At 34.0% G+C, this 27,184-nt stretch overlaps 1 protein-coding gene and 1 non-coding gene across 10 annotated transcripts in view; one reads left to right on the forward strand and one right to left on the reverse strand.

Annotated features, from left to right (window-relative positions):
• The window catches only part of DIAPH2 (diaphanous related formin 2), a 1,054,294-nt gene that overhangs the window by 436,444 nt on the left and 590,666 nt on the right, over positions 1–27,184 (forward strand). For all 9 annotated transcript variants that reach the window (XM_030305030.1, XM_030305024.1, XM_032592287.1 and 6 more), the window contains 2 exons: positions 15,813–15,914; positions 17,893–17,987. In XM_030305030.1, coding sequence (XP_030160890.1) covers positions 15,813–15,914; positions 17,893–17,987 — 197 coding nt within the window. The remainder of the gene's footprint in view (positions 1–15,812; positions 15,915–17,892; positions 17,988–27,184) is intronic.
• LOC115508013 lies at positions 14,175–14,312 on the reverse strand. The gene has a single exon (XR_003966903.1). It is a non-coding gene; the product is annotated as a U4 spliceosomal RNA (small nuclear RNA).

Here is a 27,184-nt window from a genome sequence, read left to right on the forward strand (position 1 = left end):
AAAACAAAAAATTGAAATGTTAATCTGGCAATTATGTTGACTATCATAGGTTTCTTAAGGTCACTGTTACCTGAAATTCCATCACTTCCTAGGGTGGCACCTTGCCCCCTCACTTGGAGCTTAACTATTTCTTTAGTTGCATTGCATTGAAATTGTATGAGGTAGCATGCTTTTGTCCTGAAATTGACCCTGCAAATTTCTTTTTCATCTGAATATTTTCTGAATAAACTACACATGCAGACACTAATTTTAGAAAGCTACCTGCTGTCTTGATAGACCACCTAGCTAGTCCATCTGTATTGGGTGCAGAGGGAAGCTGTAGTAGCTACCATTAGGTCTGTATATTGTCAGATATCACACTTTTAGGACACCAAAGGTAATTGGATGAAAACTAGTGTTTTTTTTTTTTAATTCAGCTAATGTTGTATAAACATTTTATATTTTAGGTTAGTACTGATATGACAAAATTAGTGTTCTAATCTTCATGAACAGTTTGTTATCCAATAACTTTTGTATTCCAATAAAAATGGCATAGGGTGCTCTTTCTGGAACATTTATGTCGGATATACCAATATTCATTTGTTGGCTCAAATACATTGACTTGTGTTTCTTTGTCATAGATGTTGACAGGGCCTTATGGAGACCATGCTTGTTGTATGAACATTTATTTGGTTCTCTCAACAATAATTTTTAGCCTAGTTCTATTGGTATTGCTATATACTACTTCTTTTTTCCTATGACACTGGAAAATGCTATTTTCTCATCAGAAAAAAGACAGTATGCTACTTGCTTACTGTTTGTGGATTCTCTTTTCCTGGTTGATTTTGTTAACGAGCAATTCCAGGAAGCTTTAGGCCATTGTGTCACCTTGTCTCATTCCATTATAGATATTGATGCAACATGGATCACTGAACAGTGTAATCTCTTTTGCACAGTTTCCATTGATCTTGTCCAGTAAATCATTGTATGCTGGGTTTGTTCTGAAATCATTCTGGGCATAAAAGCTGCTCTTGAATTTGACAATCAGGTACCTTCTTGTAATACACAAACTTATACAGATTTGAGATTCAATCACTTTGTTCCTGTCTCCTTTATACTATATTGTTATTTTCCCTACTAAATTTCTTGTGGCTTAGTCTGTTGAGCGTCCAACTGCAGCTCAGGTCATGATCTCACAGTTTGTGGGTTTGAGCCCCGTGTCGGGCTCTGTGCTGATAGCTCAGAGCCTGGAGCTTGCTTCGGATTCTGCCTCTCTCTCTCTCTGCCCCTTCCCTACTCACACTCTGTCTTTCAAAAATAAACATTAAAAAAAAAAAAAAAAACTTCTCAAGTGAGTGGTCGTTATTCACTATTTCCATTCACTTCTTCCTCACATACTGTAATATGGCTTCTGTTGCCATTGCTCTCTTAAAATTGCTCTATACGGTCTCAAATGGCCAATTTTTTTCTTCTTTTTTTTTCCCATGATTTAGACTATGCTTAACCTTCCTGCTGTGTTTGACACTGCTGATTACGTCCTCTTACTGAAACATTTTCCATTCTCACTGTAGGGACAATGTTATCCCGTTTCTCACATTTTTTTTTTCCTTTATGTTCTCTTAATTGGCTGTTCTTTCTTCTCTGTGTCCATGACTTCGGGCATCCTCCCAAATCTTCTGACCTGAATTCTTTCTCACTGTTCGCTAACTGTTCAGGTTTTAGTTACATCTTGAAGACAGATAATCAAAATTTTCACATTTCTTTCCCTGCACCCTCATCATTTTTTCCATTCTAATATTTTATGTAGCATATTCACATTCTTGAGCATCATTTTTTAGATACTATGGGGGTGGGATGGATATGGGGGACAAAGTTGTACCAAGTATGTTATCTTCCTTGTGAGTCTGAAACTTAGAGAAGGCAGTAAGATGCATATGTGAACCTTAATTGAGTAGGTCAGTGTTCGGAAAATACCATATTGCTGATATAGGTACACAAAAAATGTAGTGGTAATTTGAGAAGATTTTATAGAGAAAGTGACACTTTATTTGGTTCTTTTTATTTTTTTAATTTTTAAAAATGTTTTACTTATTTTTGAGGGAGGGAGAGAGAGAGACAGAGAGAGAGGGAAACCAGGGAAGGGTCAAAGAGACAGGGAGACACAGAATCCAAAGCAGGCTCCAGGCTCTGAGCTGTCAGCACAGATTCTGATGTGAGGCTCAAACTCACAAACATGAGATCACGACCTGAGCCAAAGTCGGACGCTTAACCAACTGAGACACCCAGGTGCCCCTATTTAGTCCTTAATGGATAGATAAATGTTTGGCATCAAAGCTATGAAGGGAGGTGAGCTAGGAGTATTTTACCATCATTCAGGAGTCCTGTTATACCTTTCCTGTGTTTAGGTAGACTTGTCCTGGATAGACAATAGGCAAAAGTCACTTAAAATTAGAACCTGTAATCTTTTCATCTATATTAGGCACCCAGAATAACATTATGTATGGTAACTCATGTCATACCCATAGTCAATGAAAAATGCATATATTTTGGAAGCAGAGCATCAAGGGTGATTTTAAATAAGTATAACCATTTCATTTTCTATATTTACTTACTCCTATTGTATGCCTTGGTTTTCAAAGTACTACACTGGGTATCAGATGCAATCTCTGCCTTTTTAAATAATCTTATCAGATTTATTTCCTTGAATTCTAAGTGGAAAGCTAGATATATTAGTGATTCTTTCTTCTTCATAAATTATCATGCCCACCTTTGGAGTTCATGTTTTTTATCTGATATTTTAGTACAATTTTTCCGGTAAGAAATTTTTCCTATCATTTCTTATTAGCCAATTTGAAGCTTTAATCTTTACACCCAACAGTAGAATCAAACTCAAGACCTTGAGATCAAGGGTTAGATCCTCTACCTACTGAGCCACCCAGGCACCCCTAATTTGAAGCTTTTATTTTGATTATATTTCTTAATCACACTTCTGTCCCCAATTTTATGTACTGATTTCCTGCTCCCTCTCTGTGGTTATAACCAGTGCTTACATTCAGATCCAAACCACTGTAGCCTAAAAACAGAGGCACATTTTGGTGGCTGCTATGAGGAAATCAACAATTAGACCCCACAGCTGAGACCCCATGAGACTGAAGTGGCTGAGGTGAAGTAAAGCCCAACCTAATGGTGAGCACAACAGGTTTGAAATAGTTGGCTGGGAAAAAGAGCCAGCGTGTTGCTGTCTTGATCCAGTCAAATTTATTTGGTGTCTGTGACTATTAGCAGCTGCTTCTTACTTAGGCTATTGCTTTTCTCATTTCAGTTTCTGGTAAAACCTTCAAATCAATTCAAGAGATTTCAGACATTTTTAAAACATAGTGCACATTCCATTCTAATCTTTATGAGATGATTTACTTTATATGGTAATAGCTCTATCTGCATTCTACAGATTTCACAGAAAATTGGGGCCATACATTGAGGGTACAATCTACAGTTGAGATTTGCTTTGCCCTGAGATTTAGTGTTTAAACTTAAACACTGTTTTCGTCTTATATATGCCTTTATGAACAATGCAGGGCCCTCTAATATCTGCTTCTTAGGCTCAAAAATTAATAAAAGTTACACATTAGACAATTGCCAATTATTCTAAAATAAATGACTAGGCCTATGTTCTTGTTTTAATCTGTACCTTTTGCAGTTATGTTAAATATGTTAGAGAGCACTGATAATAGTATTACTAAAAGATAGTTTTTACAGAAGACAGTTTCTCATATTTGGGCTCTCATCCAAGAACTTTTTTTTTAAGTTCTTAAAAGCTTATAACTCAAACTGTTTCTGACATTTAGTAGAATAAAATAGCTCATGGAACATCATTGTTAAAATGAAGCCACCTATGATATACTTAATGATACAAACACACCTACACACCAGTTGTTATCAATGATGCAACATGAAACTAAGTGTACCTATTGAATAGATTTCATATCAGTTGACTTAATTTACTTTGACTAACAGCTTACATCTTGACCTCAGGTTATGATTATTCTGTTTATTTTTTCCTAAAGTTATTTGTTGAAGGGACTAGATTTTCCCCATTGGATCTTCTTTCCTCCTTTGTCAAAGATTAATTGAACATATTAGTTGTAGCTTCATTTCTGTGTTTTCTACTCTGCTCTGTTGATCTATGTGTCTGTTTTTGGGTCAGTACCATACTGTCTTGATTATCACAGAATTGTAATAAAACTTGAAGTCCTGAATTGTGATACCTCCAACTTTGCTTTTTCATTTTCAAGGTCACACTGGCTACTTGGGGTAGCCAAATTTTGGTATTTCATACAAATTTTGGGATCATTTGTTCTAGCTCTGTGAAAAGTGTGCTGTTAGTATTTTGAAAGGGATTGCATTTAATTTGTAGATTGCTGGGGCGCCTGGGTGGCGCAGTCGGTTAAGCGTCCGACTTCAGCCAGGTCACGATCTCGTGGTCCGTGAGTTCGAGCCCCGCGTCAGGCTCTGGGCTGATGGCTCAGAGCCTGGAGCCTGCTTCTGATTCTGTGTCTCCCTCTCTCTCTGCACCTCCGCCGTTCATGCTCTGTCTCTCTCTGTCCCAAAAATAAATAAACGTTGAAAAAAAATTTTTAATTTGTAGATTGCTTTGAGTAGTATGGATATTTTAATAATATTTGTTCTTGTCATCCATGAGGATGGAATGTCTTTCCATTTCTTTGTGTCATCTTCAATTTATTTCATCAGGTCATATGACTCTGGTGATAGAAATAAAAATCACAAAACTGTTGTATGAATAATACATCTAAATTATTGGTCTTGAAAGAACTAGTCCTCTCTAGTTTTCTTTAACTGGTTTGGGAATTGTTCAGGGGAGGCTTACTTGTATATATAGTGCCTAAGTGGTCCTTAAGTTTTATATGTTTAACTTTCATAGTATTCTTAGCAGAGATTATAATTCATTGAAACTCTTAAATTGCCTTTTTTAACAGTGAATTCATCCATTTTTACAGACATTATAATGCCACATATCAACTAATAGATCTGTCTGTTAGCATTGATTTTTGTCTACACAGAAAATATTTGTGCAGAAGTTTTAATGTTTTTATTGCAATTTTACTTTATTTTATAAATTACAAGTGGTGAATAAGAAACGAATATGTTGAAACCAGTGATAAGAAATATGTGTATCAAAGACAATATAATTGTGAAGATTGAATTCATTAGTCATGTTGAATGCAATGAACCCTTAAGGCCCCCACTCACATAGCACATAATTATGTTGTTAAAATTTTGCTTATTTGAATTTCACTAATACATTCTGAAATGCATATAGGCCTCTAGTTCTAGGCCACTATTTAGTATGTGTCACCTCATTCTTCCTCTGATTTATTAATTGTGCCACTTGAAGTCTGGGCTTCATTTTTATGCTGCAACCTCAAGTGCACAGAGTACTTTTCTCCCCAACTTGTATCACAAAGCATTTTTGTCTTATGCACTCATATATTAGAGACTTCGTAGTGGAGAAACCATTTTGTTCCTTTTCTGTTTTTCTATTCATTTTTGAATTGATAATATATTCACATGATTCAAAGTTTAAAGAGGCACAAAAATTATATAGAGGGAATTTTCTTCCTCTCATCTCTGTCTCCCCAGCTACTCAGTCCCTTCTCTAGAAGTAACTAATATAATAGATTCCTTGTGTTTCTTCCCAGAAACATTTTATGCATATACCAGCAAATACATATATTCTTCCCTCTTTTTTTCCATCAGTGGTAATACTACACATTTTACAATATTTAATTGAACAATATTTATTAAAGAACATTCCATATAATTTTATAAAGATCTTCCTTAGTCTTATATGTAGCAGCATAGTGGTACATTGGTTGGACATACCATAGTTTAATCAATCATTCTTCTGTTAATGAACTTTTTGGTCATTTCAAATCTTTTGCTATTAAAAGCAATACCCAGTGTACCATAATTTATTAAATCTGTCTGCAACAGATGAACATTTATAATATTTTGCTATTAACAATACTGGAATATATAACCTTATATATAATTCCTTGTTCACAAATAATAATATATATGTTGTATAAATTCTAAAAAAATTGGAGTGCCTATTTTTTTTTCCAGGCATGATTCTACGTGCTAGTATATAACAGTGAACAAAACAGTGACAAATACCTCTTTTTAATAGAGTTCACATCAAAGTAAAAAGTATAGACAATAAAATAAATAATACATATTATGTCAGATGGTGATAATTGCTTTGGAGAAAAATGAAGCAGGCAAAGGGGAAAATATGTGACAAGAGGGAGGGGTTATTACTTTGAACCACATCATCAGGAATGATTTATATGGGTGCTTGGTTGGCTTAGCCGGTTAAGCATCTGACTTCAGCTCAGGTCATGATATCATGGTTCGTGAGTTCGAGTCCCACAACGGGTAAGCCTGAGCCCCACATGGGGTGAACATGAACCCTGCTTTGGGTGTGCACAACCCCACTTCGGGTGAGCTCAAAATCACTTCAGGTGAGCCCTGCTTCTGTCTCTCTCTCTCCCTGTCCCTCCCCATCTCTCTCTGCACCTCACTCGCACCCTTTCTCTCTCTCTCTCTCTCTCTCTCTCTCTCTCTCTCTCTCTCTCTCAAAAAAAGAATGATTTCTATGAGAAAGTGACATTGAATCAGATCGGAAAGTAGTGAGGGAATATATGGGGATGACGTAATATCAAATGCAAAGACTGCTGTGAGAATTGTTCTGGCATATTTGAAGAACAGCAAGGAAGCTTATGTGGCTAGAGCTGAGTTAATGAGGGGAAAGTAGTAAGAGATAAGATCAGAGTAGTTATGGAAGGGACATGAAATATGAAGTAGGACATTTTAAGCTATTTTTAAGACATTGGTTTTTACTCCGAATAAGACAGGAAGCCATTGAAGGGTCTCAAACAGTGGAATAACATTAATTAATGAATTAACAGGATAGAATGAAGAAGGGCAAAGGCAGAATGGATAATGGTTATTAGGGTACACCAGTAACCCAGGCTAGAAGCAATGGTGGCTTCAAATCCTTAGTTAGGTGGAAGTGTAGGTGATGAGAGTGATTAGATACTGGATTTGCCAAAGAATGGGATATAGCCTGTGAGAGGGAAAAGTCAATGATTGTGTGTGTATATATGTATTTTGCTTGAATTTCCTTTTGTTGAGATGGAAAAGACTACAGTAGGAGAGTAAGAGTTGGAGAGTAAGATAAGGAAATTAGTATAGGATGTGCTAAATTTAAAGAGTTTATTATACAACAAAGTGGAAATATCCAGGAGATGAGAAGTTTCTTTTAGGATACATAGTTTCCCAATGATCCTTCATTTGAATAAATTCTTGGTGATATCTACAATACTGACTTTCAAGACATGCTCAGATATAACTAAAATCCAGACTGAAAAATCCTACATTGTCAAGTTGAGACCCTGGCTACAGATACTTCAGGGTGTTATTTTTTTCAGTCTTGCTCACAAGGTTAACTGCCCTTTGCATTAAACTAAATTGTGTGAAGGACTTGTGCCAGTCTGAGATGGACTACATTGAAAAAGAAAAACCTAGATATGATGAATATCCAAACTGTATTCTCAGCAGAAATGCCCTATTAGCCTACCTGTACTGTCTTTATTAGAATTCCTACTGTTGTGATTTTTTAGCACTCATCATTGACACACTTAGCTCTTGGGGTTTATTACTGGACTCATTGATTTGTGGCATGAATGACGAGATTTACATAACAGGGCATTTTCTGAGTGTGGGATGACCAGAAAAACATCAGTCCATACTTACAGACTCATAGCTAACCCACAAGTAAAGGAATTAAGGATAGTTGAATCGGGTACTTCACAGAGGTTAAAGGTTAACAGGAATTTGGTGAGCTCTTTATAGATTTTGGATACTAGCCCTTTGTCTGATATGTCATTTGCAAATATCTTTTCCCATTCCATTGGTTGCCTTTTAGTTTTGTTGATTGTTTCCTTTGCAGTGCAGAAGCTTTTTATCTTCCTGAGGTCCAAATAGTTCATTTTTGCTTTTAATTCCCTTGCCTTTGGGGATGTGTCAAGTAAGAAATTGCTACGGCTGAGGTCAAAGAGGTTTTTGCCTGCTTTCTCCTCTAGGGTTTTGATGGTTTCCTGTCTCACATTCAGGTCCTTTATCCATTTTGAGTTTATTTTTGTGAATGGTGTAAGAAAGTGGTCTAGTTTCATCCTTCTGCATGTTGCTGTCCAGTTCTTATACCCCAATGTTTATAGCAGCACTTTCAATAGCCAAATTATGGAAAAAGCGTAAATGTCCATCAACTGATGAATGGAGAAAGAAATTGTGGTTTATATACACAATGGAATACTACTTGGCAATGAGAAAGAATGAAATGTGGCCTTTTGTAGCAACCCGGATGGAACTGGGGAGTGTTATGCTAAGTAAAATAAGTCATACAGAGAAAGACGGGTACCATATATTTTCAGTCTTATGTGGATCCTGAGAAACTTAACAGAAGACCATGGGGGAGGGGAAGGAAAAACAAAAAGGTTAACAGAAATAACTTCCACCACCTCATTTGTCAAATACTAGGTTTAGGTAAGAACTATACTTCCATTTTTGTGCTTTAAAATCCCACTTCAAACAAGAGAGATTCTCCCTGAAACCTCTAAGACAACTTTATTTGTCCTCCTTAAAATAAACCTTTACTGCTGAGCTATTGAAACCCAACTGAAAATATACAACATTAGCTATACACATTGTTAAACATAGTGTTTTGGTGACATTTAGTAGTGTTCATTAATTGGCTTAATGAACAGGTGTACAAGTATATTAGTTATGCAGTAACACGTGCTTCCTGATTTGGGGGATTCTTGTCTAAACTATGACCAGTAAGATTTGTTCCTTAATTAGGGAATCATTACAAAGTGTGTATGTGTGTGTGTGTGAGTGTGTGTGTGTGTGTGTGTGTGTGTGTGTTTCCCACCATTAGAACCATTAGTCTTGTTTAATGTGTTCTAAACTTTGCAAACACTCTTGGTAATGCCATTCTGATGGCTGCAGGTACTATGCTAGTGTCAGAATGAAATCTACCTTTCTGTGGGATGCCTTACTTATTGCACAGCTGGAGGTAGCACAGAGAGGGGAAGCTTCACAGCTGCGATATGCAGCATATAAGAGAAGGAAATTCAATCTCATACTGCATATTGTATCAGCTTTCCCTCTCAAGGTTTGGTAAACAAATGTGCTATTCCTCACAAAATAGATTCAAAAAACAATTGAAAACAAAATTGTGCTTGCTGACCTACCTAATCTTCACCTGTAGTTTTTATTATTTTCTCCCCTATTGTTTCTGATTCCTATATACCTATATACCTATATAGGTATATTCCTATATACCCTTGGTCCATGGATTGCCAAGACTAATAGTTTATAAACTGTAAAAAGTTGTGTGTGTGTGTGTGTGTGTGTGTGTGTATGTATGTGTGTGTAATCTACTTGAAAAATAAAAATCTGCATAGGCTAATATAGGAAACATCCTTGTACCAGCCTCCCAGAATGAAAAAAAATGTTAACATTTAGTCATATTTACTACAGATGTTTGCTTTTAAAGAAATGAAACATTAGATATAAAATTGAGGTTTCCAGGCTTCTACTTGTTCCAGTATCACTTTCTTCCCCCAAGTAAAGCACTGTCATTAATCTGCTGAGTATCTACTCCATGTTATTATAATTTTGGTATATATATATATACACTCTATAAACAATACGTAAGATTATTTTGTGTTTCATTTTTAATTTAGATGAATGCTATTATACTGCATGCAACATTTTCCACCATGTTTATTTTTCCATTCAACATTGTATTGGGATCTATTTTTGTTGAAATATTTAGCTGTGTTATAGTCACTGAAATGCTGGGTTGTATTCCATTGTATTAACACACCACAATCTATTTATCCATTTTGTAACCCCTGGCATGTCAGTTGTTTCCAGTTTTTGTACTGTTGTAAATATTGCTGCAGTGAACATCCTTGTCTCCTTGGCCGTTTGACCTATAAATGGAAAGACTGGGTTATACCTATGATAAGACACCTTAAATATATTAGATGGTAATAAATATTTATTTTATATTTCTTATCCTAATTTTTACCACCACTGTTGGCACAAATTCTTATTTCTCTGCCTCCTCATCCATACTTGGCATTACAAAACATTTTTGTCACTTACAATTTGATGACTGTGAAATACTACTTCATTGGTTGTTTTCATGTGCATTTCCATGATTACTGATGAGGTTGAGCATCTTTTAATTATTTCCTATATGATCTTGGGAAGATTACTCAACTTTTCCATTCCTTAGTTTCATCCTTCATAAAATGATAGTGGCAATACATATTATATAAGGTGACAGAAGAGGTATTTAATAAAAGTTGATTTTGCTGGTGATTTAATTATTGTGATCGTGGTTACTACTACAACCAGTACTACTATCACTGTTGTAGTTCTTATTATACTTTCCTCTTTTGCTGTTTTGTGTGATATACATATATATATGTAAATAATTGTGTGAGTGATCTATCTATCTATCTATCTATCTATATCCATTTCCCCATTTGTTTGTTTGTTTATTTTTGAGGGAGAGAGAGAACGTAAGTAGGGAAGTGAGGCTGAAAGGGAGAGAAGGAATCTTAAGCAGACTCCATGCTAAGCATGGAGCCTGACACAGGGCTCAATCCCACAACCCTGGGATCATGACCTGAGCTAAAATTAAGAGTCGGATGCTCAACCAACTAAGCCAACCAGACACCTGTTTCCCCATTTTCAGTTGTGTTTTTATATTTCCATAAATAGAAGAGTAAAGAGAATTTTAAAAGAATAGAAAATAACAGTTAATGAAAAAATATTGCAGCTATTACACAGAAATCATAGATTTCCCCTGCCTGCCATTGTCATACTTGCATTCATTTTAACATAAAATTATTTATTGAAGTTTAATGCCTATTTCAACTAATATATGAAAACTATTTCTATATATTTAGAATCACTTCTGGAATTGTATACACATGGGAAAATATGTATTTATATAGGGAGATCACAATTCTTACATTTGTATGAAATGTCTAAAACAACAGTTGAGCATTATTAGATATTCATATATGTATACACAATGTTACATAAATTATTTGGGTGGTTTTAAACACTACTGTTAATGGCTTTATTTTTCCTGGTTTTATATATAGTACACTTACTAGAAGTGTCATATTTTTACTTTTCCACATACTCCTTATAACAAGATGTAACACATCAGTTGATGCTGATCCAAAGATACAGTATTCTTTAATACAGAACTACTTCAAATAACAAAAAGAATTCTCTAAGTAATATGCATATATTCATTCAAGCTATTTACCATGGCTAAAGAAAATTACAAAAGTTAGATACCTTCTGGAGATACTTCCATAATTAGTAGTTTACATTATCACTACATATTTAAGAAATATGAGTAGACATTTAAGTTTTATATACCACTGTATGCTTGTGCCTAGGCTCACATATAGTAGATGTTTAATAAGTATTTGCTGGATAAATGAATAAATGAATGAATAGTATTGATGCTGACTTTAGGAATCAATCTTTCTCACTGGAATTTTGAGATACAGTAGTTATAAAAAATTTATTATGATTTATGGTTATCACTATGTAAATCATTCAATTTTACCCATTTATAATATCTTAATATTTCCTACAAATTACAAACATCTTGGCACATGTTATATGTATCCACTGAGATAGTAGACATTAATAGGGGATGCCTGAACATTGCCTAAATTAGATTGGGAAAAGAATATAGCCATGTTACTTTATTTATGCTAATGAGCATCCCTCAGTTATAAAGGAATGAAGTTATAGTACAATTGCATATAAAACTCCATGTATTAAAGGAAATCTAAGAATGTTCCATGGACATTTTATCTTAGATAATTAGTATCTTGATGCTAACGCATTTAATAATAATACAAATGTCTTTATTATACATCATTATGTTTCTACAGACAGTATTTTATGATGTTTCATTATTATTTGGTCAATTAGCAGTGACAGTTTAAGCACTCAAATTAATTTAACCTATCAGATTTAAAACCAGTGGTATATGATTTTTTATTTGCATATGGAGAGATCACATTTGGAGGACTCATTATGAATGTGAGGACCATAGGACCATTGAGGACAAAAATCAATTATTGAAGTTTTTGTATTGAGACTTAAAAAAATCTCTTCAGTCCCATCCAAATAATTTTGAATAATTACAGAATCAGTATAATTTAAGTTTGTACATTATAATTTTTTGGATATAAGCACATTTAACATAAGCTCTACCCTCTCAAAAATGTTTTAGTGTACAGTACAGTATTATTAACTATAGCTAGAATTTTGTACCTCAGATCTTTAGAACTTATTCATGTTCTATAACTGAAGCTTTATCCCTATTGAAAAGCAACTCCCCCCTTCACCCTCCCTCAGTCCCCAGCAACCACAATTCTACTTTGTTTCTATGAGCTTGACATTTTAGATGCTTCATAATTATGCAGTATTCATCTTTCTATGACTTGCTTATTTCACTTAGCATAATGTTCCCTAGGTTCATCCATGCTATTACATATGGCAGGATTTTATTCTTTTTTTAAAGCTGAATAGCATTTTGTTATATGTATATGCCACATTTCTTTATTCATCTTTTGATGGATATTTAGGTTCTTTCCCTCTCTTGGCTATTTTGTGAGTAATACTGCAGTACTAAGATACAGTGCAGCTTTTTCCTTGAGATTCTGATTTCAGTTCTTTTGGTTGTATACCTCAAAGTAGGATTCCTAGATTGTATGGTAGTTTTAGTTTTAATTATTTGCAGAAATCTCTGTACTGCTCTCTATAGTAGCTACACCATTTTACATTTCTACCAATAGTGTATAAGGGTTCCAATTTCTCCACATCCTCACCAACACTTATCTTTTGTAGTTTGATAATAGCCATTGAAAAAGTTGTGAGGTGATATCTCATTGTGGTTTTGATTTGCACTTCCCTCATGATTAGTCATGTTGAGCGTATTTTCGTATAGCTATTGGCTATATGTGTGTCGTATTTGGAGAAATGTCTATACAAGCTTTAACTGAGATGTTGAATTGCCTATATTTTAGTCAAGTTATGGAATGTTTAAGTTTTTTAAAGCATTTAAACATATATGTAATCAAAGCACCCTAGGACAAGTAACATTTAATTGTAGTCATTATGAAAGCAGGACATTTTTAATATATGAAGCCTTTAATACTACCTGGATAAGTTCCATATATACTTACCTTCCTTCAAATTATCTATTTATCTAAGCCTGTGGTTGTGATCACTAAGGAATGCTTTTAAAGGCAAGAAAATCAAAGACAATCATAGCCACTTGTCAGTATTTACTGATCATGGCAAATCATTATTGTTTGTGAAAAGCTGTCTAGTTAGGGAACTATTTTAAACTAGCTTTGCTCTTGTGATTCTCAACAGCAGTGCTCACTCATGGAATTCTTAACCATTTCTTCAATCTAGGATAAAGCCAAATTGCATACTATAAGAGAAATATATTAGTACTTAAGAAAATTAACAGTGAACTCTAGATATTTAAGACATCTAATGTTAATTTTAAACAACTTGTTCATTTGAAAAGGGGAAAAGGTGAAATATATTTTAATGAAAAAAAACAAAAATATGAAGTCATTGAACAAAATGAGCATTACATATGCCTGATTTACTCAGGAGTCTTGTTAGTTCACAGAAAATCTTAATATATCCTTTATACTACAGCATTTTCATCCTTATGTTTAACTAGTCTCTCATAGTGGGGTTTAAGGCATATTGTGAGATTGGGATGCTTTTCTTGACTGTTTCTTTGGGTAGAATTTTCTGAATGATTCTAAGAAGTAATTTCAATATGATTCAGATTTTGTTTTTATTAACAAAGGGTATGAACCTTGGATTGTCATTTCTTTATATACAGTTGTCTTAACCTGGGAGTGGCTTGAAAATTAGAATAAATTAAAATGCTGATTATTGAATAGGAAAGACACTGTGCTTTTAGATCCTTTGAGGAACATTAGTCATAATTTTTAAAGACATATATTAAAAGCCATTTTTCTCTCAATAGTAGCAATAATTTTATTGTATTTAATTAGCTTGAGAAACTACCTGAGATCATGATTTTCAATTAGCAATAATTGTGCCTCGGATAAACCTCATTGGCTATGATACTGCCACTGCGCAAAGCTGAGATCATGATTTTCAAGTGTAATAATTGTGTAGTCTTGTTAGACTCTGCATCACTTTAGATAGAACATGTTGTTAAAGCTTAGAACTAAATGCTACAACTTTATTTATTCATGTAATTAATTTGATATTATTTTTCTAGGAAGTTCATTTAATTTTCTCATATTTTACACCATTAAAACAAAGGGAATGTTAATGGACTTACAAAATTCTATGTATTCTGTCACATTTATAGAAAATTTTCCAGAAGCTAACATCTATGAACACGTAGCTTAGCAAAAATATCCTGTGGTTTTGTGTTGCTTTTCCTATAAATATAATCAGGAACTCATTTGTGATCTCTTTTGTGAAAATCAGATGAATTAAAATGATAAAAATGATTTCCTCAAAATGAAATTGTATTTTTAAAAGTAATGAACAGCATTATTATGGCCATGTGAATCAATGATGAAGTTTAGCAGTGTGAGTTTATAGACAAAAGCATATCATTACTTGATTGAGAAAATATATTTTATTTTTCTCATATATATATATTTTTTTTTTATTTTTGTCATATTTTAATGCTCCCATTACCTACAGCCCTATTTTTTTTTTATTAGAAGAGGTAAGCTGCCAAAATATGCATACAATTGTAGGTGTGGAATTTCTGTCTAAGAGGCATTTAGGGATTTGCTTCATTTTCATAGCAGGTAGCCACATTGTTTTTTTTACTTTGGTTTTTGTGATGGCTTGTCTGGGATAGAGCTAATGGAGGTTATGGTGGAGGGGTGCTAAAGCCACTCCTTGGCACTGTTACTTCTTAAGTTTCAGGTCATTTGAACTGTTCAAAACTGGAGGGTTACCTTTTGAATAAACTGTAACTAAATATTTTGTTCTAAGAAGGCAAATAGTACTAAAAAAATATTGGAGAGAAAGATAACTTATTCAAACACCATGTCTTTGAGATTCATTAATTATGTGTGTGCAAATGGTGCTGTTGTTGTACAACTTGAAAATGGTTCATATTTGTTCTTCAAAGCAATCTCAGCAGGAATTTTTATATGGCAACCTGTTTGCAGTTAAAGTTACTTTAGGTACTTCAAAGCAGTTCCACTGAATTAAAGACATGTCTAAATTTTAGCATAATTTAGTATAAATGCATGTTTGCCTTTCTCCTCAATTAGTCCAAATTAGGGAGATCTTACTATGTATTTAATTCCAGTGCTGCTGTAGGTACATGGTAAAGGAGTAATTAGTGTTATATATTAGGGAAGAAGTAGCAATTGATTTTTGGCTCTATTTGGCTTATCTTTTCTGCTTAAGTGCTAATATTTAATTTGTGGGGAAACCTTTAAATAGGTCTGTATTATTATGTTTATCCTCTTCTTTGAACTAATGAAATAAACACATTTATTTATTTTTTTGGCATAAGCTTTATTAATGTACTTAATATGCCTTACTAATTTATTCTGTGTATTTGGATTAGTGCCACTGTTGTTTATGAATCAATATTTTTCCTTTAGTTCCAAAGAATGTAGAAGCTTCAGAAGAAAAGAAGACCCTGCCTGCAAAGAAGAAAGTGAAAGAATTGAGAATTTTGGATCCCAAAACGGCCCAGAATCTGTGTATGTGATATTTTGTGTATAGGTGGTGGTAGCGATGGTGGTGATGAGGAGTTGTTGAATATATTTATTTATTTTTTTTTTCAACGTTTATTTTTATTTTTGGGACAGAGAGAGACAGAGCATGAACGGGGGAGGGGCAGAGAGAGAGGGAGACACAGAATCGGAAACAGGCTTCAGGCTCTGAGCCATCAGCCCAGAGCTTGACATGTTGAATATATTTAAACAAACAAAGTTGTAACTGCCTTGAAAATGTATATTTAGCATCTACTAGAAACTAAATTCTGTGTAAACATGATTTGAGTTGCCTTGTTGTCATTCAGCCAGAATGGAGACCCTCATCATAATTTAGCCTTACATAGACCAGATGAAACTTATGAATAATAAAGCTTTGGAAAGTATTGATAATTGAACACTGTTAGAAGACAGGGTGAGACAGAAAGCAGACTTAAAAAGAGTGTTATATTTTCCCTTTCTGCCCAGGCCTGGGTGTGAAGTTTCGGAGTATTCACTGGGCCCATTGGGCAAATCCTTTTATTACTATGCCTTTATAGTTGAAGTAACTGTGATGTTACTGGTTAAATTGGTAACCGCTGCACTTTAAAACTGGTTAGTGAACCTTAAAGCCATCAACAAATCAATTATTAAGTATGCTTTTGCTCAAGCAGCAGCACAGTTAAACCCATCTTCATTTAAGTAGGCCTTAAGTTTAACTTTGGCATATACTCTCCTCTGTTTAATTCAGCATTTTTTTTTTAACCACGATAGACTATGTTTATATTCTGAGGATATTCAAACACTATGCACGAGAAATTTCAACATATCAAGCATTTCTAATTATGTAAAGAAATACCATGGGAGTTTATTTTGTTAAGGGTTGTGCTATAGGGAATCAGATTAAAATAAACAAGTCATCATTCTCCTGTGAGTATGAATGTTGCTGTCGGAAAACCATTCTCCTAATAGCTGTTGTGAATGTGTACATTGCTTACCTGACAGTACATTTTCTTTATAAAGTGGATGTTCAGTACTTTAAAAAAAGGACCTTAATTGCTAGTTGATATTTGTCAACATTATTTATTTAAATTATTGAGATCTCACCTGGTGTTTATGTCTAGGAAATCATTTGCCTAGACAGTGACAATTTTTTTTTCTTTAGGCACCAGTGAAATCATACAGACCTTTTCATGAAAAAAAAAAAAAAGAAAAGAAAAACAATTCGTAGGAATATATTCATGTTCTGGTGATAAGAACGCATGAATTCTCATTCAGATATGCAGTTAGTGGAAGTTAAAGTGGAATGCCTTGTTGAAAATTACTTTCTGAATAAGTTTAAGCTTTTCTCAGGGTAATTTGTTGAATTATTCCAGTATGACATACTATACACCCAATTAATAAAAAGTTGACAAGGGAAATTGTGGTTCAACATTTAAAGCTACTAATAGTATACCACATGATTCTCAACAGAAATTCAGGTAACAATGATGATTCAGACACTTAAGTTTTTTCTTATGTGGGAGCATTTCAGAGTAGATTGATGTGATTTTTTTTGTACTTGGTTACTTTATTGTTGTTCCTGAGAAGTACTGTGTTGTATGCATCTGAGTATCTCCATATTAAATTCTATGTCAGATTAAAAGGCCATGTTGAAATAAAATCTCTAGCTTTTCATGAGTCATTTCATACCAGCTCAATCTAAAATGCATATGCATATAGTCATCAGTGTTATTAGTAGGAGTTATAATTTGTATATAGGATATACACAACCTGTAACATTAGAGCCTGAAATAGTGGGCCATTTTGCCTAGATGTGTAGTGTAGGCCATCAAATGGTAACTAATTTTGTTTGTTCCTATCTATAGATTAATATTAGTGACAGAAATTTCATATTTTGAGTCAATGAAAATGGGAATCAGGTATTCATTAGGACTTTAAAATTTTGATGTTATTCTATTTTTAAGAAAATCTACTTTTATTTTAGCTATCTTCTTAGGATCATATCGTATGCCATATGAAGATATAAAAAACATCATTCTGGAGGTTAATGAAGACATGTTGAGTGAAGCCTTAATTCAGGTAACTTGGATATTTTCCTTTTAAGATTCATTTTCACAGGTATTTCTAGATTGTTATCTTCTTAATGGAGTTGTGAGAAAATGTTCTTCTATATTTTGGTAATAGAATCAAGAGTATCTAGCTTTGTTGCCAGTAAGAGTATTCTGAGGCACCTGGGGGCTCAGTTGGTTAAGTGTCCTGACTCTTGATTTTGGCTCAGGTCATGATCTGATAGTTCATGAGATCCAGGGCTCTGTGCTGACATCGAGGAGCCTGCTTGGGATTCTCTCTCTTCCTCTCTCTCTCTCTCTGCCCTCCCCCATGTACGTTCTCTCTCTGTCTGTCTCTCTGTCTCTCTGTCTCTCTCTCTTGTCTCTCTCCCTTTCTCTCTCAAAATAAATAAATAAACATTTTTTTAAAAGTATTCAACATAGAAGATATAAGTTCTAGGTTTGTTTCTGCCTATCATTCACTGTACATAAAATTGCATATATTTCATCATCAAAATGACTCTGTTAAGTAAATAGTGTTATTACCATTTTATGGATGTAAAAGTGGAGATGTCAAGAGGTTAAATACCTTGTTTAAGATCAGTGGATAAATGTTATTCTTTGTTAAGCATGTAACATGTGCTAGGAATTGTGCCAAGTACTTTATATATTTTATCTCATTGAATCCTATAACAATCCTGTGAGGTGCATACTATTATCCTCATTTTACAGAAAATAAAACTGAGACTTTGAGATGTTCCTCAATGTCACGTAAATGGTAAGTGGCAGAGTAGCAGAGCTGGGATTCTGAACAAGATCTTTTGTGGTTCTAAATCTATTATTCTTTCTATTCTATTCTACCTTCCATGAGCAAATATTTTAGCTTGCTAAATCTCTGTTTTCACTTATGAGAAACAGGGTCATTCTGAGGATTAAACCAAATAAAGTGCAGTATAGAATAAAGGACTATACAAGACTAACCTATTGTTAAAATTATTTGTATGTCTGGTCCTGTCTGGTTTAATTTCTGGAAGGAAGAACTGTGAATATTTTACAAGTAAGGGCGTACTCATTGTAGGTTTTTTCTTGTTGTTGTTGTTTGTTTTTAAGCCATAAAGTTTGCCTTGATTTTAAAAAGACTGAGAAGTTTGTGCTGTGAGAGTTTTGCCCCCCTCAGACTGTCTCTAAATCTCAAAGAACTAGTGCCTGTCATTTCGGCAGGTTATGTCTATATGGAAGTTCCTCCATTTGGTAATATAGACTTGCATTACAGATTACCTCATGTAAACGTTTTAAATATAGATAAATCTATTTTATGTAAGACTAAGGTTTTTTTTTTAATTTTTTAAACATTTATTCATTATTGACAGACAGAGAGAGACAGAGCACGAGCATGGGAGGGGCAGAGAGAGGGGGAGACACAGAATCCGAAGCAGGCTCCAGGCTCTGAGCTGTCAGCACAGAGCCCTACGTGGGGCTTGAACCCATGAGCAGTGAGATCATGACCTGAGCAGAAGTCAGACGTCCAACCAACTGAGCCACCCAGGCGCCCCTCTATAAGACTAAGGTTTAATGAGGGGTGCCTAAATTGCTCAGTCAGTTAAATGACCAACTTCGGCTTAAGGCATGATCTCAAGGTTTATGGGTTTGAGCCATGCATCTGTCTCTGTGCTGATAGCTCAGAGCCTGGAGCCTTGTTTTGATTTGTGTCTCCCTCTCTGCCCCTCCCCTGCTTGCACTTTGTCTCTCTTTGTCTCTCAAAAATAAATAAATGTTAAAAAAATTTTAAAAAGTAAGGTTTAATGAGTTTATGTAGGTTCTTTACTATCATGACATGCTTATGTTAATCTTAGTAAGAGATATCCTTTGATAAGTAATCCCCCTGTGGAACAGTCAAAAAAAAAAAAAAAGTTTTCTTTTCTGTGCAAGTATCAAGTCCATAGTTCTCTAAGTAGAAATGGAGAGCTGATCACATTTGTCTTGCCTATCTAAATTCCTTGGTTCTTTGCACAGTAGTCAGAATGAACGAACAGTGAAGCCTAAGGGGGTTTAGTTCTCCCTCTTTTTTCTTAATTGGATAGTTTAATTTTAATGCACAATAAGGCAAATAAATTTCTGACTCCAAAGCTTTCTAGTCTTTTCTCTATAATCAAATTATAGTAAAATGGAACCATATTTTGAATAATTAATCAATGTAGCCATTTATTTTACCCATTAAAACTATGTAATTTTTCATTCACATACTTTGGTAAATAAAAAATGAATGTAATTATGCAGAATGCTACTGTGGCATCTATTTGCCAGCAAAATTCAAAACATTGATTATTTTTTAAGTCATGTTTTGAACTCTTTAGGGAATGTAAGAACCAGAGAAAGATTCTCACTTATGAATGTCCCTCTAATATTCAACAAGCTTTTAAAATGTATATCTAGAATTTTATTATCTGGGATTTTTTTTGTTTCACTTTATTTTGTAGCATAAACAATACCTATTTGTTTCTCTTTAAATTGGATAAGCCTGGTCCAGTTGGGAGAAACAGATTGCTTACAGTTTGGAGATGTCATTAAATTGTGTCTACATTCTTGAATTTGCTGGTTTAATTTTATCCACTATGCAGTCAAAGCAACTGCTTGTGAAATCGCATTATTATGCTAAATCTTGGATTAAACTCTGGGAAGGTGAGTGATGGAGAATCATAAAGAGTAGATCTTCCCAGGCTCCTTCTGTGCATGTTATACCTGATGTGTCCATGTTATTTCCTGTTCCCTGTGAATGGGTTGACCCGAGCCTGTCTCATTTCTTCCTTTTTTCCCAGACTTTTCATTGCCTTTTCTAAGCCTTTAGCTCTTATATATATATCTATCTATAGATAGATATATATATATATAGTCACGTGTTTACCCCCTGCATCCTTTGCCCAACCATTTTTGTGCCACCTTTTTGTTGAAAGCTTCCCACTGAGGACTTTTTTCAAGCCAGATTGCTTTCCATCTCAATGCCAGATACTCTAAAATATCTTATCATTCCTTACTCTCCTTAATGAAAAATCATTTTCTTCTTCTTGCAGTAGAAAACCACTTAACATGTAATTTAATAGTACATATGATTGGAATTGTGCCACTTGGGTATGAGGCACAAATGATAAGTGACTCATGTGAGTTACTAAAGTTAGTATTATGTTTATCCAAACAAATCAAACATCTGAGTATCTTTTGGTAAGGAGGAAAGTCCTGGATTGAAACAATTATTTGATTTCCCAGAACCCAAAGGAAACTGCTTTCCTCAGGCAAGAAAAGAGACTAGAATCACTACTGCTTCTTTCTCTCTCCTATCCCAAAAACGTTTACTCCAGTGATGCAAAAGTAACATCAATTTGCCGCTCACAGGAGCTGTTTACAATTTGTGTCTAATTACCATGCAGCACGTGAATAATGCATAGCATTAAATATGTATCATCAGATTAACTTTGATGTAAGTTCTATTTGATTACTGTGCTAAACTCCATCCATGCATAATCATTGTATGTTGTTCACGTGAGATGCTTATCTCCTCATAACAACAAAAACAACAAAGAACAATTAAGGACATACTGCCTCACAGAGAGTTAATACTAGTATTCTCTCTTCAGTATAGGTTATTAGGCTCTTTCCTGCCAGGCAACTAATATATTTTAGTTATTTAGCAGGATGAATATCTTACTTAAAAACACATACACACTATATGTATATTATATATGTATATACATATATTATACATATTATACATACATATTAAATATATAATGATAAATTACAATATAATATATATATATAATATATGTGATACATTATATATAATTTAATCAGTAAGAACATGCCAAAATTTTAAGATTATTAATAAAAATACTAATGTCTCCCTTATTTTAAAAGGTCTAACTGTAAGCTAGAAATGGAATTCACTATCGGGAAGATGTTGAAATGTAGTTGGAAGTCAGAATGGTGATTAGGATTGAAAATAGGAGTTTTGGAATCATTTGCAAAGAAATGTCTGTTGGGATATGAGGAGCAAAGATAGTGGATAGTGGATATCTACCAAAGTATGTAGTGGAAGGAAAGTGACAAGTGGAAGGTTAAAGACTGTATTTCTATAGAGCACCCTAGTTGAGGGAATGGATGGTGTTAGAGAAATCAGAACAAAATGAGCCAGCATGTCAGGGAGAATGCCAGATACTGTAGTATGTCACAATAGCCAGCACAGGAGATAATTGTAAGGAATGATGGGTGAGAGAATGAGATGCGGGAAGGATACCCATTTTGATATCCTGAATTTCAATAACTTACTTAAAGTAGTTATTTTCTTTTAGTTTTTTTTTTTAAACAATCCATACTACATACCAGACACTCTTATTCCTTAAGCAAATGTTCTATGTCTTTTGGTCTCTGTCTCCCTTATTTTTAAAGGACAGATGCACTTCTTCTGGAAATGCAACTATCCAGTGCCCCACTTTTGTCTCATTCTCCACCCACTACATTTTCTCTGGCCTTTCCTCCTTCCCTCTCTTCCCCCCCTCCCTCCCAACCCCTTTACCTTTCACCTCCCTTCCTTCCTCCCTCTGTCCTTTCCCTACTTTCTTTCATTTTAAATAAATTATTTTTTAATAAAGCCCCTAATCTTTCTTAATAATATCCCCTCAATGAAATATGGCTCTAGGACATCTCCTTCACACCTGGAAGCTACAGAAATACCTCTGTACATGTCCTTCTGTGATACATGCATGGGAATATTCCAGCTTGCTTTTTTCCTCTCAGATAATTTCTACCAGTGCTGGCTGTGTTACTCTTTTGGAACCCATTCAAGTGTCAAGCACTGTAAGATGTGTAAGGTCTACAGGTGGCCACATGATTATGTCTTTCCAATGTTACTTTATGTCTCAAAACAGCTTATTTGAATTATGTAACTTTTTATTGGGTCATGACATAATAATTAGAATAAAGCATAACTCGTCTGATCTATTGTCCTGATTCCAGACAATGCTACTCCTAAGATATCAAAGATAGATGGGTATCTATCGATTCTGCAGGGAAAAAGATTCTTCAACTTCCCTCAATTAAACAGTTCTAGAGTATAATTATTCTTATAGTTAGGAAGTTCATGCATGTGTAATAGTAGAGCTCATTTTTGTCCCCTCAATCCATCTTTGTAATCATTGATCTATTTACGCGGCTATTGACCATCTTCATTTTATGCAGCCTTGTGAGTCTGCATGTGTTCATGTAGTTTACAAGGGTTGATGATTATAAGTACATCAGTTAAGGCTATAATGGCATTAGTACTGTAGAATTTGAAAACATTTTTCTCTTAAATAACAACTTGTATTAAGCACATTAATTTCAATATTTTTTTAGGGAAAATGAAACATTAGCCATAACAGCAACATTCGAAGGCATTTCTTTCCCATTTCTCATTATGATTGAATACATAATTACTTTGTGGAATGCTACTGCAATCTAAAAATACTTTTATCCTTGAGCTACTGTTCTTTTTCATCTTTTGCTTCTAACTGGTTAGTCAAGTGTCTTTTTTTTCTCTTCCCATTTCTTCGCTGCTTTCCTTTGACCCTTGTTTGCTACTTTCAGTCTGCTGATTAAATCATATCTATTCCAAGCAAATGTGATGACTGCTTATTTCCATCCCCTCTGTGTCTCTTGTTGATGAATACCAGTATTCGTCACCATTATTGATTGTATCATCATCCACGAGTGATACCAACTGTTTTACAAATAAAGAAAAAGTAGCTTTAAACAATTATTTTTCCTATAGTAATTGCATTATAAAGTATTTTTAAAATGCAAACTATTTAATCTATTTACACTTTGAACAAAAGATAGGTCTTACTAGCAGTTGAACAAGATGTGGCTTCAAAGATCATATTTTCTGCTGCCATTATAGAATTTAAGCCATGGTAGAACTTTACTAAAATTCTGACTCTTTCATTCTAAAGATCCTTTGGGCCTATTGAAGTGAGGTGATGTTTGTGGTAGACCAAGAATTCCCTTGAAATTATAGAATTTGGAAAGTGCCATCTTTCTCCTCGCATAGACTTTCAGGACCTTGAACTAGGAAATGAGAAGCAAGGTTATACCAAATCCCTACTCTAACTTGAGTTATGAAGCTACCTCTGGACAAAAGACAGAAGTCCCTCAGCCCAAGACAAATGGAGGCAAGGAATCCAGGCTCTAATACCTTTAGTGAAACTAACAGATGGCAAACAATCACACTTTTTTTTTTTTACCAGCTTCCTATTCATTTTTTTTAGTATTATATAAATTTGTTTTGAATCCAAAGATTGTTGGCTAGTCATATATTTAATGAATTATAACACCTTTGTAATTGATTATATCTTCAAAACTACTTCCTCTCAATTGTATATCCAGAAGTAATCAAAATGTTCTATATATGTGGAATAAATATTTACTTACCATATGGTTTTTGCAATGTTCTATTATAATTCTAGATTTCCTATGTAATGTATAAATATGAACTATAGAGGCAGGAAGGAATACAGAAGAGGGATTGAGCACTGTTTATTAAGCTCAGTGGTAGGTCCATAGACCCATAGATTCATCATCTTGTATCTACATTTTGGTATGCCTTAAGTACTACACAGTAAATAAGCTTAAAAGTGTTTGACAAGTGCTGAAAGCATATGCCTAAGAAGAGTTCCTTAACTTTGGTACTGTTGATATTTCAGCTTAGTTATTTTTTGTGAAATGCTATTGTGTACATTGTAGGATGTTTTGTAGTATTCCTGGCCTCTACTCCCTGGGTGCTAGCAGCAGCCTCTCACCACCAGTTATGACAACGAAAAATGCCTTCAGACATTGACAGATGTCCCCTACTGGGCAAAATTGTCCCTTGTTGAGAATCACCATCTTCAAAATTACCTTTATTTCTGAAATATAGTTACTAAAGTTTCAGAATTTAGTAAGCTTCCAATTAGTGGTTTTGTTTCTATTTTCAATGTTTATTAGAAATTTCAATGTTTATTAGAAATTTCAATACAGAGGTTTGGGCATTTGAATAGGCAAAAACAAAAAGAAAATTGATTCCATGTGATTAAAATATCTCTTTTCCAGGAATGTAATATATTCGTGTATGTTCAAATCCTGACAGAATGCATTCTCATTAAGTTGCAAATACCCCTATTCAAGTATTGCTTAAAGTGTAGGCCATAATTATTTTTCATTATGAATTTTGAATTATTTCAATTATGAATTATGAATATAAGCAATCATATTAGTGTGCATTGACTTTATCACTTTATTAGCATGAGTTTCCTTTATCACATAGTATGTGGGTTTTATATTGTTTTGTTTTATATTAATGCCTTAATACTGAAGAATTCACTTTAAAGCATTCTAAAAACCTTATGTTTATTTCTTTTGATATGTCATTTAGGTTAAGTCAAATAATATAGTGATAATGTCTTCCAATTTGGTGTCTGAAACCTGGATCTGAATCCCAACCCTGCCATTAAACAGCCTGTGAACCCAAGAAAGTTACCTATCCTCTCTGGGCCCATTGTCGTTAAGCTCTAAATAGCTGATGAGTTTGTTGTGAGGATTAGATTAAATAATAAATATGAAAGTCCCACTGGCACAGTGATGGTCACATGATAGTCACATGACAAATGTCTTTTGGAGTTATTGGGATCAGTTCATTTAGGTATGGTAGTTTGAAACATTTTCCTCCAAAACTTTCAGTTGAATAGCCAGCCTTCAGTTTTCTATGTTAATGGAAAGAATTATTAGCTGGATGATAATTCTCCTGGGGCTTTTCCCTCTCTATGTGCTGTCTGGAATTCCAGAAATAGAGGCATCATCTATTATTAGTGAAATTGTGTATTTTGAGTATTAGCAGACAATATTTTGTAGGAATCAAAGTGTTTCTACACTTGAAATTGAAAACATGACCTTGTCTAAAAGGTTTGGTGGTAGAAGTATTTGTTATATTAAAGAGTTCGCCAGAAATGATGTGATCCATTTCAAATAATTAAAAAATACCTACTTTGGGTATTTGTTCTAATAAAGAATCACAAACTATAATATTTAGGGGCTAAAAATCTTAGATGACAATGCTAAAATGTGGTTTCAAGAGTGTTTTCATTTGGCCAGAAATAAGAAGGATGGGGTTACTCTATGACAGCAAAGAAAAGGAAAACTTATTATATAGGTGTAACCTGAAGAAGTATGCCTTTACATAAAGGATGGCAAACAGGATAACCTCCTAGGAAAGGTAAGAAAGAATATGGATGAGAAAAGATATGATATCCCTATCATATTCTAGCTGGTGGAATATTTAAAATATCTTCTTTTTCCTTCTCTTTCAATTGTGGAACCTTTCTTTTATTATATATTTGCTCAGGTGTGGTCATTATCTTCTAAACTGTACACATTATACTCTAATTTTTGTCTTTGTATCTTGATGATAAAATTAGAGACCATCAAAAATTAAGGCTAAAATAAACTTTATGAATTTTTTATTTCCCTTATTTTGTGGAAGGATATACTATCTACTTTGGATATTTGTGGAAGGAGAAACTGAAGCCCAAAGAGGCTTATGTCACATAGCCAATCTGGATCACAACTCATTTCAGACAATGCCCACTTAATTGATTTTTTTTTGACCTGTATTGTCTGACCAGTGTTTTTCCCTGCTGTGATATGCAGATGGTTGAAGAGGTTGGAGGAATTTACAGTTGGACAGGAATAAAAAGTAGCCACAAAAAGTTTACTAAATAAACAGTTTGTGTAATGTCTATCATCAGAAGTCAAAGTAGAAACTAAATTATCCTTCAAAATATTTTCTTCCAGTATTAGAAAACATTATAAATGTCTTCTTTGGCACTCATTGTTTGTATTATGAAATATATAATTAGGTGCCAGGAAATAAAGACTTAATTTTACTTAATGCAATATAAGGGACATTAGATTCTGTTTCTGCATTAATAAGCCACATTTTATTAAAATGAAAGTGTGGTTCAGATACTAATAAGACCATCATTTGTTTTATCTCATATGAAGGATTCAGTGTGATGGATCCTTTTTAATGAAATGAAGTCCTTCAGCTTTATGGATAAAATAATATGTCTTTTGGCCTTCATTTTATTATTTTTCTTCAATATATGTATTTGAATAGAGTTGAAAAACTAGTTGCTTCTCAGGAAAAGCAAATAAGGTGTCTGCTTT

Source organism: Lynx canadensis, chromosome X, assembly GCF_007474595.2.
Source record: "Lynx canadensis isolate LIC74 chromosome X, mLynCan4.pri.v2, whole genome shotgun sequence".
Classification (NCBI taxonomy): domain Eukaryota; kingdom Metazoa; phylum Chordata; class Mammalia; order Carnivora; family Felidae; genus Lynx; species Lynx canadensis.